The 15,515-nt window shown below is 52.2% G+C and overlaps 1 protein-coding gene across 1 annotated transcript in view; it reads left to right on the plus strand.

Moving 5' to 3' along the window:
• LOC144733449 (patched domain-containing protein 1-like) overlaps positions 1 to 15,515 on the plus strand; it is a 68,525-nt gene that overhangs the window by 32,300 nt on the left and 20,710 nt on the right. Inside the window, exons 11-13 of the mRNA XM_078615356.1 lie at positions 1,924 to 1,978; positions 11,602 to 11,643; positions 11,912 to 12,102. Of these exons, the coding sequence (XP_078471482.1) occupies positions 1,924 to 1,978; positions 11,602 to 11,643; positions 11,912 to 12,102 (288 nt within the window). The remainder of the gene's footprint in view (positions 1 to 1,923; positions 1,979 to 11,601; positions 11,644 to 11,911; positions 12,103 to 15,515) is intronic.

The raw sequence follows: 15,515 nt of genomic DNA on the forward strand, positions 1-15,515 counted from the left end.
GTACTCGCACACTGCTTTTACGCAAGTACAACTGCCGCATTCTCCTGATTATAAGACACGTGTTATAAACGCAAAGCTTGGGGGGGGGGTGTGCGTGCTATAATCCGGTAGGAGTGTGCACGCGTGTCGCCAGGTCTCTGCGTCCTCGTGTGTCGGGCGAGATCTGCGGTCGCAAGGGTGCTGACTACTTCCCGGAGCGTCTTACAACCCGGACGGGGATAGCGTCTTGTCATCCCGCGTGTCCGACACTAATCACCTTCCGCGGATTCATTGTCCGCGGATGATCAAGCGGCCCGTTCTGGCAACCCGCGCGCCAGTGGCGATCGCTTCAAGCGATCCGCCCACTGGCGTTTTTATTCAGACGGCGGCGGCGGCGGCTCTCCCAGTAAAGTCGGCAAATGGGTCAGGCGCTAAATATAGCCGCGGCTTCACACAAATCATTGTCGGTGTTTTTGTTGGGTTGGAGTAGGGGGGGGGATGCGCAAGAGATTCACTCGGAGATTTGTCACTCACTCGGCGTGAACCGGAACGCCGTGTAATTATTTTTGTTTTGCCCTGATGGACGTCGCTTAGCAATGCTTTTAGACAAAGCCACCGTTGGCAAAACCTGCGCTGACGCTGGTGGCGCGCAGTGACAAATAAGGGGAATTCCACGGCCTTTCACGAAGTCCGGGTGTTTTTGCCGGACGACGAGTTGTTGTTTTTCGTTGTTGTCTGCGGCCCGTTCTTGTCCGAGTGAAATCTCTCCTGAAGTCTTCCCCCGGGACAGCAGACTCCGGACTGTTATTATTTAATCTGGTCAGGCGCGTCGAGTCAAGCAGCTTCGTCAGAAGGACATGAAAAAGCCCCTGCCCCCAACGATGGCCAATGGATCTTCTTCGTAGCAAGGGTGGCAAGAGGCACAGCCCTGCAACTGCTCGCTCGCGCCACTGCTGGCCGCACATCCGAAGCTGAAAGGGCATCTTTGACCGGTGCTTCCACGCTGAATAGACCACCTCGCAAGAGGTGAGAGTACCCACACTTCGCCCCACCGCATGCGACCTGTGGTGGTGATACCCCATGCATATGAAGTCGGCCCATTTTCCCGAAATAGCGCATGTTACCGAAATAGAAAAAATTCCTTTCAGGGGAATTGTCGAGTCTTTTTTTTTCACAATTGTGCTGAACAATTTTTTCTTTTACTCTTGGTTTAAAAGCGAATGCATCAAAAGCGATTTCCCCAGCGCCCGTCACTGTTTGGGTCCTTCTTCCTGCCAGGGTCGAGGTTCGCCACCTATTGAGCTACGAAGAAACCAGGACACATCGTGGGAAGCAGAATAATATCCCGCGGTGCCAATAGAGGAGAGAATCGCGTGTAATCTCATTCTATTATTATTACTTTTACAAACTGATAAAAATAAACCCGGAACTTTTTTAACGAAGACGTACAGATATCGCCAGTCAGCATCTGCCTCCTCAAGCCAGCGGGATGATTCCGGGGAAACCGGGACAGGTGGCAACTCGCGTTACATCTCTCAGCTGTTACCCAGCGAACGCTCCCACCTCAAGGGACCACTCCCACAGTCTCATCATCATCGCCGCCATCTGGCTTCAACGGAACGCAGTAATGAACTTGTATTCTGATTAGCCTTTCATTGTGCATTGTTCACTCCTGCGTCCGTTTCCCCATCACGCTTTTAAGTGCGAGTCGTATTAGCCGTGCTGTCGCACCCATTCATCCATCCATCCATCCGTGCATCCATCTGCGCCGTGAAGATCGCTCCCATGGGATCAACGCGGATGCATGTTATACTTGGGAATATAATTCACAGCACGGATGCCGCCGCAACTCGCCATCGCTTCCTTCTGCCAGATCGCCCCGTCCCATCGCACAGCCAACAGCTGACCTTGCCATGCCCGCTGTTGTGTGGTCTCCTCCGTCAGCCTGCGCACGCGTGCACATCCACCGCGACCTCCTCGTCCCCACCGAGTCCAGACCGTGAGCTCTTCTTCTAGGCCGCGCTTGAATTCTGAGCCGCAAGGTTGTCGCCCTATCAAGTTGCTCACGCCATGCGGACTCTCACGAGGCTCATCGCATGTCCTTTACACATGGTCGCGAGAGCAATGTCCTTGTGTTATGTTGCCAGTTGAATTCTCCGTGACAATCTTTGTCGTAAGCGTTTATATATTTTTAAAGCCGAGAATCTTTTTTTCCCGGAGAGACTGGCCTCTGCCATGGCAATGTGGAATGTCCACGTTGAGCTGCTGGGCCACTAATGCGGATGAGTACCGCCCGCCGCGTGGTCACGTGGAGCCAGGCAAAGGTGGAGCCCTGCAATTCCTCACTCACGGCACTGCCGGCGAAAAGCGCCTCCACCGGACGGAGCTCTAGAGAGCTCCTCATGGGAGGGTATTTGGTCTACTCTTCCACGCTGGCCAGGCCATCTCACCGAGCCCTTGTAGAACTTGCTTAGAAATGACGTCACTCAAGCCGCTCGACACGGGCACTTATCGAAACAGCGGTGATGATAATTGTTTAGATTTTCTGGGAGGAAGATTTTTTTTTAACCCATAGCAAACCTCGGCAAGCGGGAGTGGAGTCACGGATGTACTGTGTGATGTGGTAAAAAAGTACATAGGAAAGAGAGAAGGAATGGCGGTAATACGAGGAAGAGGATGGAAAAGGAGTGGAGAAACGGGAGCACAGGGTGAGGAGAGGTGAGGAGAGGTGAGGAGGGGTGAGGAGGGGTGAGGAGGGGTGAGGCTGCACGAGAGCCACGAGGCTTCTACTGCATGGAGAAGAGGAGGAGGAGTGGAGTGGAGATCCAGAGTGGTCGTGATGAGTGGGGGGGGAGTATCAGAGTGGGGGTGGCCACGCACAGGAGTCACGTGACGTACTGGAGGTATGAGCTGATTTAGATGGAGAGATCACGTGGAGGAAACAACTTTTGGCATCGAATGTGGAGGGTAAACGTAAAATGTATTCGGCGCTTCCAACAAATACCGGGCACACCTAACAATAAAACATTAAATAAAAATAGAGTTACAATTTCATAAGATGTTAAAACCAGTACACAACATCCGTTAAGACTTATACACTATTCTGTAGGGGAGGAATCTATTGTCCAAATCGTTAAGATCCATCCCAGTTAGCCGGGTGGTGGTGGCGGCTGCACGTGGCCTGTAATCCATTCATTGGCCGGGAACTCCTCGATATGTAGAGGACAGCAGAGCTTTGGGTGTGGTGGGGTTTTTGTCACCGTAAAATGCTGCTGCTGCTGTCTCCTCCGCTCGTCCGTGGTTCTACCTCCTCGTGGCACCTCTGAATTCTCCTCTCTCTCTCCGAGTCGTCATTTCTCTCTGAGTCGTCCTCTCTCTCTCTCTCCGAGTCGTCCTCTCTCTCTGAGTCGACCTCTCTCTCTCTCCGAGTCGTCCTCTCTCTCTCTGAGTCGTCCTCTCTCTCCGAGTCGTCCTCTCTCTCTGAGTCGACCTCTCTCTCTCCGAATCGTCCTCTGTCTCTCTGAGTCGTCCTCTCTCTCTCCGAGTCGTCCTCTCTCTCTCTCCGAGTCGTCCTCTTTCTCTCTGAGTCGTCCTCTCTCTGTGAGTCGTCCTCTCTCTCTCTCCGAGTCGTCCTCTCTCTCTGAGTCGACCTCTTTCTCTCCGAATCGTCCTCTCTCTCTCTGAGTCGTCCTCTCTCTCTCTCCGAGTCGTCCTCTCTCTCTGAGTCGTCCTCTCTCTCTCTCTCTGAGTCGACCTCTCTCTCTCTGAGTCGTCCTCTCTCTCTCTCCGAGTCGACCTCTCTCTCTCCGAGTCGTCCTCTCTCCGAGTCGTCCTCTCTCTCTGAGTCGTCCTCTCTCTCTCTCTCTCCGAGTCGTCCTCTCTCTCTCTGAGTCGTCCTCTCTCTCTCTCCGAGTCGACCTCTCTCTCTCTCCGAGTCGTCCTCTCTCTCCGAGTCGTCCTCTGTCTCTCTCCGAGTCGTCCCCTTTCTCTACCGGAGCGAGGAGCGGACACCGTGCGGCTGCGGTGGCGGCACGTGACAAGTTGACGTGATGATTCTTCCTCTCCTCCTCCTCCTCCTTCTCGTCATCGTTATCCTTGTAACTCTCAAACCGACGCACGCTCCATCGGACGTCGCAGTGGTCCTCGGCGCGTGGTGGATTCCCCACAAGTTCACAGAGCGACGTGAACTCAATCGATGTCAATAGATCATTTCACTGGAGATTAAAGAGAGAGACAAAACCTACAATTCACGCACACTAACGAACGGCAATCGATGTTTCAACTTGTGTTTGATCTTTTTTGTTTTTGATTCGAAAAAGAAAAATCCATTGCCAAGAGCCATTGGATATAAGTGTAAGCCCCGAGGATGTATTTGTTTATGATGTGCAATCAAGGAGGGCTATTGCCTAAAACGTCGTCTGTTATATATATATATATATTCAAAAATGCTGCTTAGGGCCACTGTTATTGAACCAAAATTTCTGAGTTTTTGTTGGTTACTTTGAAGGTGAGGTCAAAGTATACACTCAATCATTAACAGTGCGTAAAAAAATCGCAGCAATTCAGATAAATATCGCTTTTCTAGCATTGCATAATCACTGTCTAACGTCATGCATTACATGGTACGCGTTTATAAATGGCAGCACCGTCGATTAAGATGCATCGTTCAGTCTTTAAAACTGTTAGGGTATGTGCTGTTAGCAAGCACCGATTAAGGTCATCATAGCACACGACTGTCTCTCTAACGCTGATGTTCATTACTGTACTAGAGCACTAGGGATTTGTTTAGGCTCAGCCAACCTGGAGGTGGAACAGACCATGTTCAGATATATACTAACTGCGACAACCCCACAAGAGATATGCACACAAAATCAAAAACTCTTGAGGGATGATTTTGAGATGTAATCATCACTGGTGATTAAATATAATCTTTACCGGCTCAGACACTAATTACATTCGCTATCACTGGCGTTGGCCGTGAGCGGGAATCAAACTCGGGTCGCCGGGTTAAGACACACACAGTGACAGACACACAGACACACACAGTGACAGACACACACAGTGATAGACACACAGACACACACAGTGACAGACACACACAGTGATAGACACACAGACACACACAGTGACAGACACACACAGTGATAGACACACAGACACACACAGTGATAGACACACACAGTGATAGACACACAGACACACACAGTGACAGACACACACAGTGATAGACACACAGACACACACAGTGACAGACACACACAGTGATAGACACACAGACACACACAGTGATAGACACACACAGTGATAGACACACAGACACACACAGTGACAGACACACACAGTGACAGACACACACAGTGACAGACACACAGACACACAAAGTGACTGACAGACGCACCGATGCCGCGTGTGGACACGTGTGGCGCGTGAGAACCAAGGCGACTCTCTCCCCCACCGCCGTCATGAAAACGCCGCCGGGCGACACCCGCGCCGCGAGGAACCGACTTCATCTCGACCTTCACACCGACTCCACCTCGACTCCACATCGACCTCACGGCCCGTCCTGCCGACTCCGTCGCGACATTTGCCCTCAATGGCTCCGTTTTGCTTCATGCGCCGAGAGCGATGCGTCGTCAGCCCCCGTCTCTCTCTCTCTCTCCCACCCACTGCCCACTCCCCATCACCGCCCGTACGCCGATCGGTGATGGGGAGAGAGGCACAACCACCCCCACCAACCCCCCCGCGGTGTGAACGTCGCCCACCGTTGAGCCGACGTGAACGCAGCGACGTTGGCGCGTGGTTTATACCTGGAGGCGGTGCCGCGTGAAACTAGTGCGAGGCCCGTAGCCACGTGTAGCTGCTTGTGCCACGTGTAGCTGCTTGTGCCACGTGTAGCTGCTTGTACCACGTGTAGCTGCTTGTGCCACGTGTAGCTGCTTGTGCCACGTGTAGCTGCTTGTGCCACGTGTAGCTGCTTGTGTCATGTGTAGCTGCTTGTGCCACGAGGAGTATCCGGCACTGCCTGGACAAGGTCGTTGAGGGATCTGATGGGGAAAATCAAAAGCAGCTCGCGTCAATCTCACCCCCCCCCCCGCCCCCCAACCGCCCTCCAATGTTGTCCGGTACGATCCGCAGGTCATCTCCCCCTGCCGACTTGTGTGCGTGACGTCAGCATTGTGGGCCGGTTCGTTTTCAAAGAGGCGATTAATCTGAATCGCCCCCTTGGACTGGACGTTGGCGGAGGAGCGGCGGCGCAGCGGTTAGCGCAGAGCGCTCTGAATTGCAGACATCGCAACTTGAATTCCAGATTATGGTCATCATCGGTGCCAGCTGCATAGTTGAAGCAGGCCTTCAACTCACGGTGACCAGCGTGGTGAATTATGGTCAAACAACCCCTGCCGCTTGATGGCTTTGTCCAGCAGTCGATTGACCGAGGGTTGTAAATTTTTGTCATGAATAATTGGTAGTTAATGGAACTTGTAGACAGACAGACATGACAACAGACAGACAGACACACTGCCAGACACAGCAGCAGCTCCCTATATATCTGCTCAGGGATAAATCGTTTTACTCCTTGCCCCCAAATCAACCGGCTCATAAAGTCAGCGCTGATATCCGCTGACTGGATGCTTTATTGGCCTGCAAGAGCTACCAGGGCACACCCAGCCACGCGCAGTGCTTCACATCCCCTCCAAATGGATCGAGTTAAAAGCGGCTTCCTATTGTATGGCACCTAAGCAGTTATTCTCTAATTCAGCCTTGTTTTTGTTGTTGTTCACGGACGGTCGTGGAAATATCCTTGAAGGGGGAAGGTGCCGCGTGGACTGTTACGCAAAGCGCCGATTGCTTTCGCGAGCCGACACGGCGGCTCGGCACGGGCCCCAAGGGCCGCGCGGCCGGCAACAATCAGCGCCGTTGAAGAGCGGTCGCCGCGGGCCAGAGTGGACGCGCGCGTGGCGAGACCACGTGGGGCCCGGGGGTGACGGCCGCGTTGGGCATCGCACAGCGCGCGGTGAGCGGAGCCGCGGAGAGAGAATGTGGGGGGGGGGGGGGGCGTGAGATGTCCATCGATGTAATACATCTTCGATGTAATACATCTGCGTTGTTGATGATGATGATGACGCAGTGGATAGACCGTGGCTCACGATGGTCAAATAACAATAGCCGTGCCGTGGAGGGATGTGCGATGTCCCAGGTGCAGTGTAACGCGATGCCGCGATGCAATACCGAAGGGGTGTTCTGCACGAGAGCTTCAACGCGCATTGTGCACAGCCGCCAGTCTGGCGACTTAGGTGCGAGTCGTGCTCCAAGCCGTCACCTCCACTCGTGCGTCTGTGCCGCCGGGTCATTCCGCTGGGCGATCCGTGTGAACCCACGATATTCCTGTTAAGACATCGATAGCGAGTTGCGCAACGCCTCGCCGTCACTTCCTTCCTTCTGCCAGATCCCTCAGCTGCTGCAGAGGAGACGCACGCATCCTTGAAGGACCTCTCAATGGCTGTCATCAATCTGGTTTGAGGACTGCCCCTCTTGTTACACAGCTGAGTTGCCCTTCAAGGACCATTCTTATCGTCTCATCGTCACCGCCATCTCGGCTTGAGGTCTCCCCCCTTTGGCCTCCGACCTCTGGGCGACCCTGGCCTCCTCCACCCTGCACACCACGTGGTCACCACCTCCTCCTGACTACATCCAAACAAAGAACCTTGCCACGTCATTAGCACGGTTGATACCTCCGATTAGCACGGTTGGCTATGTACGGTGCGAAAGAAGTTCAACATACATGTTATATTCCGAACTTCCAACTTGCTGTGAGCTTTGCTGCCAAGGAATTCACTCAAGTATCTGCCCACAGTTGTATTGTGTTGAAGATGTGCAATATGCATACACGTTCATCTGGAAATAGTTATAACAAGAAATCTTATTACATATTTCTGTTCAATATTTGTGGAAACGATCCAATTGAATTTGTGCCGGAGTCAAATGCCCTTGCGTGTGCGAGATGTTGGACGGGGAGCGGTGGCGCAGTGGTGAGCGCACTGCGTGTGTGTGAGTGGGGGAGTGGTGGCGCAGTGGTGAGCGCACTGCGTGTGTGTGAGTGGGGAATGGTGGCGCAGTGGTGAGCCCACTGCGTGTGTGTGAGTGGGGGAGTGGTGGCGCAGTGGTGAGCGCACTGCGTGTGTGTGAGTGGGGGAGTGGTGGCGCAGTGGTGAGCGCACTGCGTGTGTGTGAGTGGGGGAATGGTGGCGCAGTAGTGAGCCCACTGCGTGTGTGTGAGTGGGGAATGGTGGCGCAGTTGTGAGCGCACTGCGTTGTGAACCCCGGTGACCCGAGTTCGGATTGCCCACGCTCACGGGAAATCTTCGGTGACGGATATGTAAGCCGGTGTCTCCCCCGTGGTTGACTCAGCCTTAAGTTAGTACCTGGTGGCGTGTGTTAAAGCATCAGCGCTGGGGAGACAAAGGCGGCCAGGCGTGGTGTTGACCGCACCACTCCCTCGCGTGCCGTGTTGGCTTTCAAAGGTGCTCGCGAACAGCACTTGCCCCAACAGCCTGTTCAAGGTTTGCCTGGGGGATCTTTGTCATAGTATGTTGTATGTTATGCGAGTAAAGCAACATACAACATGTTCTTTTTGCGTCTATAGAGTGATATACAGGGCGCGTATTTGTGTTATGCGTGTACCTGGCTTAATTACGTCAAATGTAATGTGTGCCATATCTGTATGTGTATAATGGTATTGGTATTGTGTGTGAATGTTTATATGAATGTGAACTGTAGGTGTTTTATGTATGATGTTTTTTTTATGGCTATTGATATGTCAAATGCAATAAGTATTTGTGTGTGCGTGTGTATGTGTGATGTAATAGTGTTCAATTGTACCGTATTTAATACGTGTATGTGCATACGTTTGTAGATTTGGGGGGGGGGGGTTGTGGTGACACAGTGGATAACAAAACTGTGCTACAATTACAAAAACAAACCTAAGTTAGACTCCTGCCCACGGGGGGGGGGGGGTGTCTGCTCTACGTGGGGGAAAAGTGGTACCTGAATCTGCCCTGGGCCTCCCAAATAGTTTTTACTCAGCCTTACATGAGTTTCCCGAGCGTGATGTGTCAACATCAGCACTGGGGAGACAAAGGCGGCCGGCCGTGGTGCTGGCTCCACACCACACCGTCATTGACAGGTGCTGGCTTGCAGCACTTGCCCCTGCAGTCTACGCAGGCTACCTAGGGGTGGGGGGTATCTTTGTGTGGTATGAATGGACGTATGTTTGATGTATGTCTGGCTCCATGCACGTGTATATTTCCGCGCACATGCATGTGTAAAAAAAGAACCGTTTGAATATATGCATGCACATGCATGCATACATACGTACACATGAACGTACGTACGGACATGTCATTGAATATACAGATGGAATGTTTGTACGTATGTACGCAGGTAAACGTGTGTGTGTGTATATTTTGCTGTGAGTGCAAGCATGTGTATATGCCTGCCTGTGAGCGCATAGCTTTTTTTTCACAAGATATATTTAACGAGACACTTTCCTTATGTTAGGCTTATGCAAATCCATCTCTGTGTGATTATCATGTACACATTACCACTTTAAATGCATTGATCCTGGGGGTGATTGTATTGAAAGCAATGTCTATATATGAGCATGTGTTCACACCTGAAATTCATTGTTCTGAACTCAAAACTGTTAAACCCCTGATCGAATCGTTTCAGTAAATGAGTCTACAGGGTCTCCTTTATTTACGAACGAGTTAGGTTCCAGAGGTCTGTTCGTAAGTCGAATTGTTCGTAAGTGCAACTTTGCTCCTGTTGATTCCAAACATGTTGGACGGCATGTACACTAAACACGGGGAATGGCTTGAAAAGTTGTATAATCTCCTGTAGATGTAGATGCCACTGGTTGTTCACGTTCTGCAGATGTAGATGCCACCACCGCCATCTATTGCACGGCGGTTGAACTTACGACTCTCGTTCCGAACAGGCAACTGGACATAAGGACAGGTTTCTTCGTATCTCTGAAAATTCGTAAGTCGAATGTTCGTAAGTAGAGGAGTCCTTGTGCGCATGCAGGGGATCTCAGCGTCTCACGCCCTTTGAGAGTCCACGAAGGCCCAGACCAGGTGATTCAAGTTTGACCGATGCCACCCAATTTGGCGTAACTTTTAGCGGTTCGGATTTTGTTTAAGGGGACGATCAGAGCGAGCTGTGCGATAACCCCGTTGTGAAACGAGAGCATGGTGGGAATCGAGTAATCCACCCTCACTTGCGTGGCCGCACCAATACGTGGGTACGACTAAAGATGTGCTCTGGTAACAATATTCCGCTTTGGCACACGGACGACTCGTGCGAGGGTAGAAGGTAGCAAGAGGCGCAGCCCTGCAACTGCTCGCTCACGCCACTGCTGGCAGAACATCCTCCGCTAAGAGGGAATTGTTTACCTCTGCTTCCACGCCGAATCGACCATCTCGGAAGAGGTGGGAGCACCAACACTTTTCCCCACCGCACGCGAACCGTGGTGCTGGTACCCAATCTATACCGATGTTGGGTGGATGCAGTCGGCGAGGGGGGAGAGGGGGGTTAAGAAACCTGTGCCGTGGTTTCAGCTGCCGCGCCGGGAGAACGAATCGCACCGGCGACCACAGCGGGTTGTTGCCAGTCCAGCGTGCGAGCCGTCAAGCACGCCACTGTAGTGGCAACATAAACACAATCCCTGAGCACTGGTGCGTCCTCAACGTTGGAAACAGACGCACGCTCTCTCTGTACAAATCGCCAGAGACGATCTAAAAACGTACGTTTGTATTTGGCAGCGGAGGCAACGCCAGAGGAGGTGGGTGACTTGGTTTAAACGAAGGGGGGTGGTGTTTGCGAAACTGCGTGCTGACCTTCCCGGTCATGAGACCTCGCCTGCATGAGCAAACTTAAACGAATCCTTGCAGTCACGAAACTTCAAATCTAAAACTTAAACGTGAACCTTGAAGGTGATAATTGACAAGGGTCAGAAGGGACGTGCAAAGATCACGGTCCCAAAGTTACCAGAACTATGCCAGGAAATGTGGAATTGCGATGAGAAAATAACAACCAAAGACATATTTGCAAAGAAATCTCGGTGAACTTTTTCAAGGTTTGATTGACAAAACAAACCGCGACGTTAAACAAATCACACCGTGGGATCGCCCTGCCGTGTTTTTCACGATCACATCTCAAAGTTTGCAACAACTAAAAAACTCTCCGCAAAAATTTAAAATTAAATCGTTGGCAGATTTGGGATCTTCGCGCTCCTCATTCTCACGGCCCGCTGCGGTAAGAAGTAAAAGCAGAATGCGACGGAATCACCGATCTCGCTTGCCAATGAATCGATTGCCAATTAATCTATTGCCAATTCATTGATTCCCAATGAATCGACATTTTCAAAGATTCCTTGCCGGATAAACTCTGGAGCGACTGGCGGTTGGACTGAGCGGAATTTGATTAAAATGAAACCTCGATTCTCGTTTCACAGTGACCCCCTTCGGCCCCCTTCGGCCCACACCACGCCCGCTTTCTTCCATTCACGGACAAATATCTGATCGGCGATTTCGCCCGCGGTGTCCCGATTCTCTCGTTGCGCAGCGCCGCGTTCCGCCGCGTGTCCCGAACGGGCGCAGTTTCACGGTAGGGGGGGGGGGGTGGTTGCGATGTTGCTCTGTGGCTTCTCCCCAATGTGCGTGGTAATTGTCCGTGCCGCGTCCAAACTCGGCAGGAAAAGCCTGGAACGTTAACGCCAGCGCCGCGCGCGCGGCCTCTAGCCCCTCCATCAGATAACGCCGTACGATCACAAACCTATCGTCCTACGCGGAGTGGGGGGGGGGGGTGCCGTACGCCTTGCGGGTTCGACGTTAACCAGTTAACCAGGGCGGCCGCTTGGTCGCTCGAACCGCAGACCACGGCAGCAAGCGGCGCGCGCCGGGCCGAGTCGCCGCTGCTTTGAGACCGCGGCAGCAGCACCACGTGATGAGCCGGCTCGCGAGTGCGCGGGGCGGACGGCGTGGCACGCGCTCGCGGGCGGGCGGGTGTCCACGCGGCGTGAATATGAAGGTTCGGGCCGTCTCGTGTCGCTCTCACGGCTGGGGGGTGACGTCCACTACCACGGGGGGGGGGGGGCTGTCCGTCTCTCGCGATCTTCGGTGTCACTCGTGGAGATGTTGGCGGAGCACGGGGGGCGCCCGTCACCTCGAGGGCGCAGAGTTCACGTCCTGGCCTCGTTCACCGCCACCACCACCACCACTACAATCACCGTCGTTCATCCGTGGATGTTCGAACGAGCGCCGTTCGGTTCGGAAAAATCGGCAGCAGCGCTTCGTTTCGTTGTGTTGACTGAATATGGAATCACCGGTCCCTGTCATAGTAACGTGGAATTTCCACCACCGGCTCAGGACCACCGCTGGAGATGAGCGCCGGCCCCCCAACACTCCTGACCATGGCGCGTGTAGGTCCGCGAGCCCAGTCTCGTTGTCCGTGCGCGTGTACATATCGTTACGTGTAGTCGTCGCGTACGGTGACGAACAGCTAACACACATTGCGTCTCGTCTTGCATTTTGCGTACACGTGTGCAATCTTATCTCAGGGGTCTAACTGAAATGAACTAAAAACATAACTACACACACACACACGTAGCAGACGTCAACCCAGTGGAGTGGACGATACTCACCTTGCCCACCAGGTCACTCGGAGTGTGCGCGTGACGCGTCGACTGGAACTGACGGCGATAATAAACTCGGTTAGCTAGAAAGGTAAGGACGTTGATTTGCTGACGATAATAGCTGGGGGGGTTAAAGGATTTTATTTAATCTGCATGATTTTTTTGGAATGCAAATGACAGCAAGGATTGACCTAACCTCCTTTGTGTTGTTTTTTTATATACAAGAAACTTAACACACGAAAAAAAATCAACTTTTTTACACACGTGCGTTCAATGGAGATTTTTTACCGGTTTCATGCATCGTACTTTAATTTTGTACAAAAAACAAACACGCACACACACACAAACCTCTCCCCAACACCGCGGCATACGCACGCACACCCGCCGCTTGCCCTCATCTTTCACATTTGCAACGTTGAATGTAAACGACAGCGCCGTGGTAGCGAGAGAGATCGAGGGAGGGGCAAGGGAGGGAAATAAATAAATAAATAAAACCCCACCACACATTACACCCAGAGTGGAGTCAATGGAATTGCACAGGAGGATAATTGCGTGGTCAACAATTGAGATGGCCAGTACAGCAAGTAGGCTCCGGTCGTTGCAATTTGTGTTGGGGTTGTTTGTTTCCCTCTCTCCTCTCCAGGCCACAACACCAACAACAACACAGATTATGATTAACTTAGCCACCCATCACTCCTCCACCCCGACCACCACCACCACCACCCCGACCACCACCACCCCGACCACCACCACCACGCCCTGCCACCGACAAAGAAGAGACATCCTCTTGTGAGACTCTTGAGTCGAGCGAAGCTTTTCCTCGTTAATATACATCGTAGGGGATTGCAATTATTGTACGAGATGGAATCGATGACTCTAATAAAGAATCCAATGCATTTTTCGTGACCCGAGGACTGTACAATGTTGGCGCGAAATGTTACATACTATTTTGCCTCCTTAATTTTACTTTATATGCAATCATTTAATAGAGTACATATGCACTAATGTGTTTTTTTTTCGATTGATGATTTATTAATGACGCATGAAAATGAAATGAAAAAGTTAAAATATCTTTAAAACAATTAATAATAAGCACTGTGCTAAGCTTGGTGTTAAGATGTTAGTATGCCTTAAATAAAGTACATTAATACAGCCTAAACTACGTAGGAGGTGAAATGCAGCGTTTATCTAGGAAAAAATAACCAACAATTTACTTGCTGGCACTAAGTATGACTGTATGTGGTCATGGAGACTGTCTTGTTATGTTGTGGTGATCAGAATGTCACTGAATGGATTGAGAAACGTTTTTAAACAAAGACTCCAATAAACCGACACGTTTGGAACACGTTCCTTGGCTCTCTTATTTTATTTTAGTTTTCTGTCCGTCGCCCTCCTCGTTCCGCCTCTGAACGCGCACAAGAGGCGCTCGACCTCCAAGCGACAGGCGGAGATGGAGCGACGAAGTTCGTGCGGAATGTTCGCACCTCGCCTTGCGCGTGCCTTGGGGATGTCGCCTTGGCCACAGCGGCGGATTGAACCCAGGTCGACGGCGACCTGTGAGCAGTGGACAAAAGCCATCGCCGCAGTGGTGACGGGTGGCCCGGATTAACACAAACGGCGTGGATGTTGACTCACGTTGGCACCTCCGCGGCACGAACGTGGACACGGAAGGCGGAAGTGGAGCCCGGGGCGATGTGAAAGCGGCGTGGACACGGCGATAGGAGCGGGAAGGGCAAGGGAGGAGCGATGGGGAATACGAGGAAGGGGGTGGAAGAGGAGCGGAGAAACTGGGAGAACGGGGTGAGGAGAGGTGAGAGGTGAGGTGAGTGAGGTGAGGCGAGGTGAGGGGTGAGGTGAGGAGAGGAGAGTGAGGTGAGGAAAGATGAGGTGAGTGAGGTGAGGAGGAAGAGGTGAGGTGAGGAGAGGAGAGGTGAGGAGAGGAGAGGTGAGGTGAGTGAGGTGAGGGGTGAGGCGAGGTGAGAAGGGAGAGGTTGCATCAGGGCATCGACGCTGCTGCTGCTGCTGCACGGAGGCGGATGAGCGGAGTGCGTTTTCACAGTGGGCGGGGAGAGGGGCGGGGTGCAGAGTCACGTGACTTACTGGAGGCTTGAGCCGATTTGTCAATTTACAGATATGTAAAACTGACAAAATAATGCATTCATTGCCTATCGCTTTAGTACGGAAGTGAAGACGCAAAATGTGCCCCCTGCTTTCATTTCTTCTTCATTGGTGGCGAGATGTTAACTCCCTCGCCTGGTACGGAGGAGGTCGTGGGTTCGATCCCGACCCTGACGCGTGCTGCTGTATATTTGGAGTTTGCGTTTCTGTCTCCGTGGGTGGAAGGGGGGAGAAACCTGCACCACCGTTTCAGCTGCCGCCTCGGGAGATCGAACAGATTCGGGCGACCTCTGGAATGGATTTCAAATCCCGAGTGCTGATAGCCGTCACGCTACGCGCAAGCAGCATCCCTTCACGCAAGCGTACAGTGAGCTACAAATTCGCCTGTGTGGCCTTTGGGATTCTAGGGGGTCCCGGTTATTACCGGCAGCCGTGGTGCGGTGTTTTCTGTCATCCTAATGAGCTCCTGAGTGTTGTCGTGGCCTTGAGATTGTAGAAGCTACGTCTAAATAACCTCTATTACGGCTTGTTGGCGATTCCATAGCGCACCTCGCCTGCTCTACAGGATGTCGTGGGTTCCATTCCAACCCTGACGCCTGCTGCTGTATATCTGGAGTTTGCGTGTCTCTCTCTCTCTCTTCCAGTGGTCGCGTGGATTTTTCTCCGGTTTTCACCTTCACATTGAGAAACACGCGTTTAGAGTACAGTATATGGTTGCTTTAAATGT

This window comes from Lampetra planeri, chromosome 47 (assembly GCF_965212315.1).
Source record: "Lampetra planeri chromosome 47, kcLamPlan1.2.h2, whole genome shotgun sequence".
Taxonomy (NCBI): Eukaryota; Metazoa; Chordata; class Hyperoartia; order Petromyzontiformes; family Petromyzontidae; genus Lampetra; species Lampetra planeri.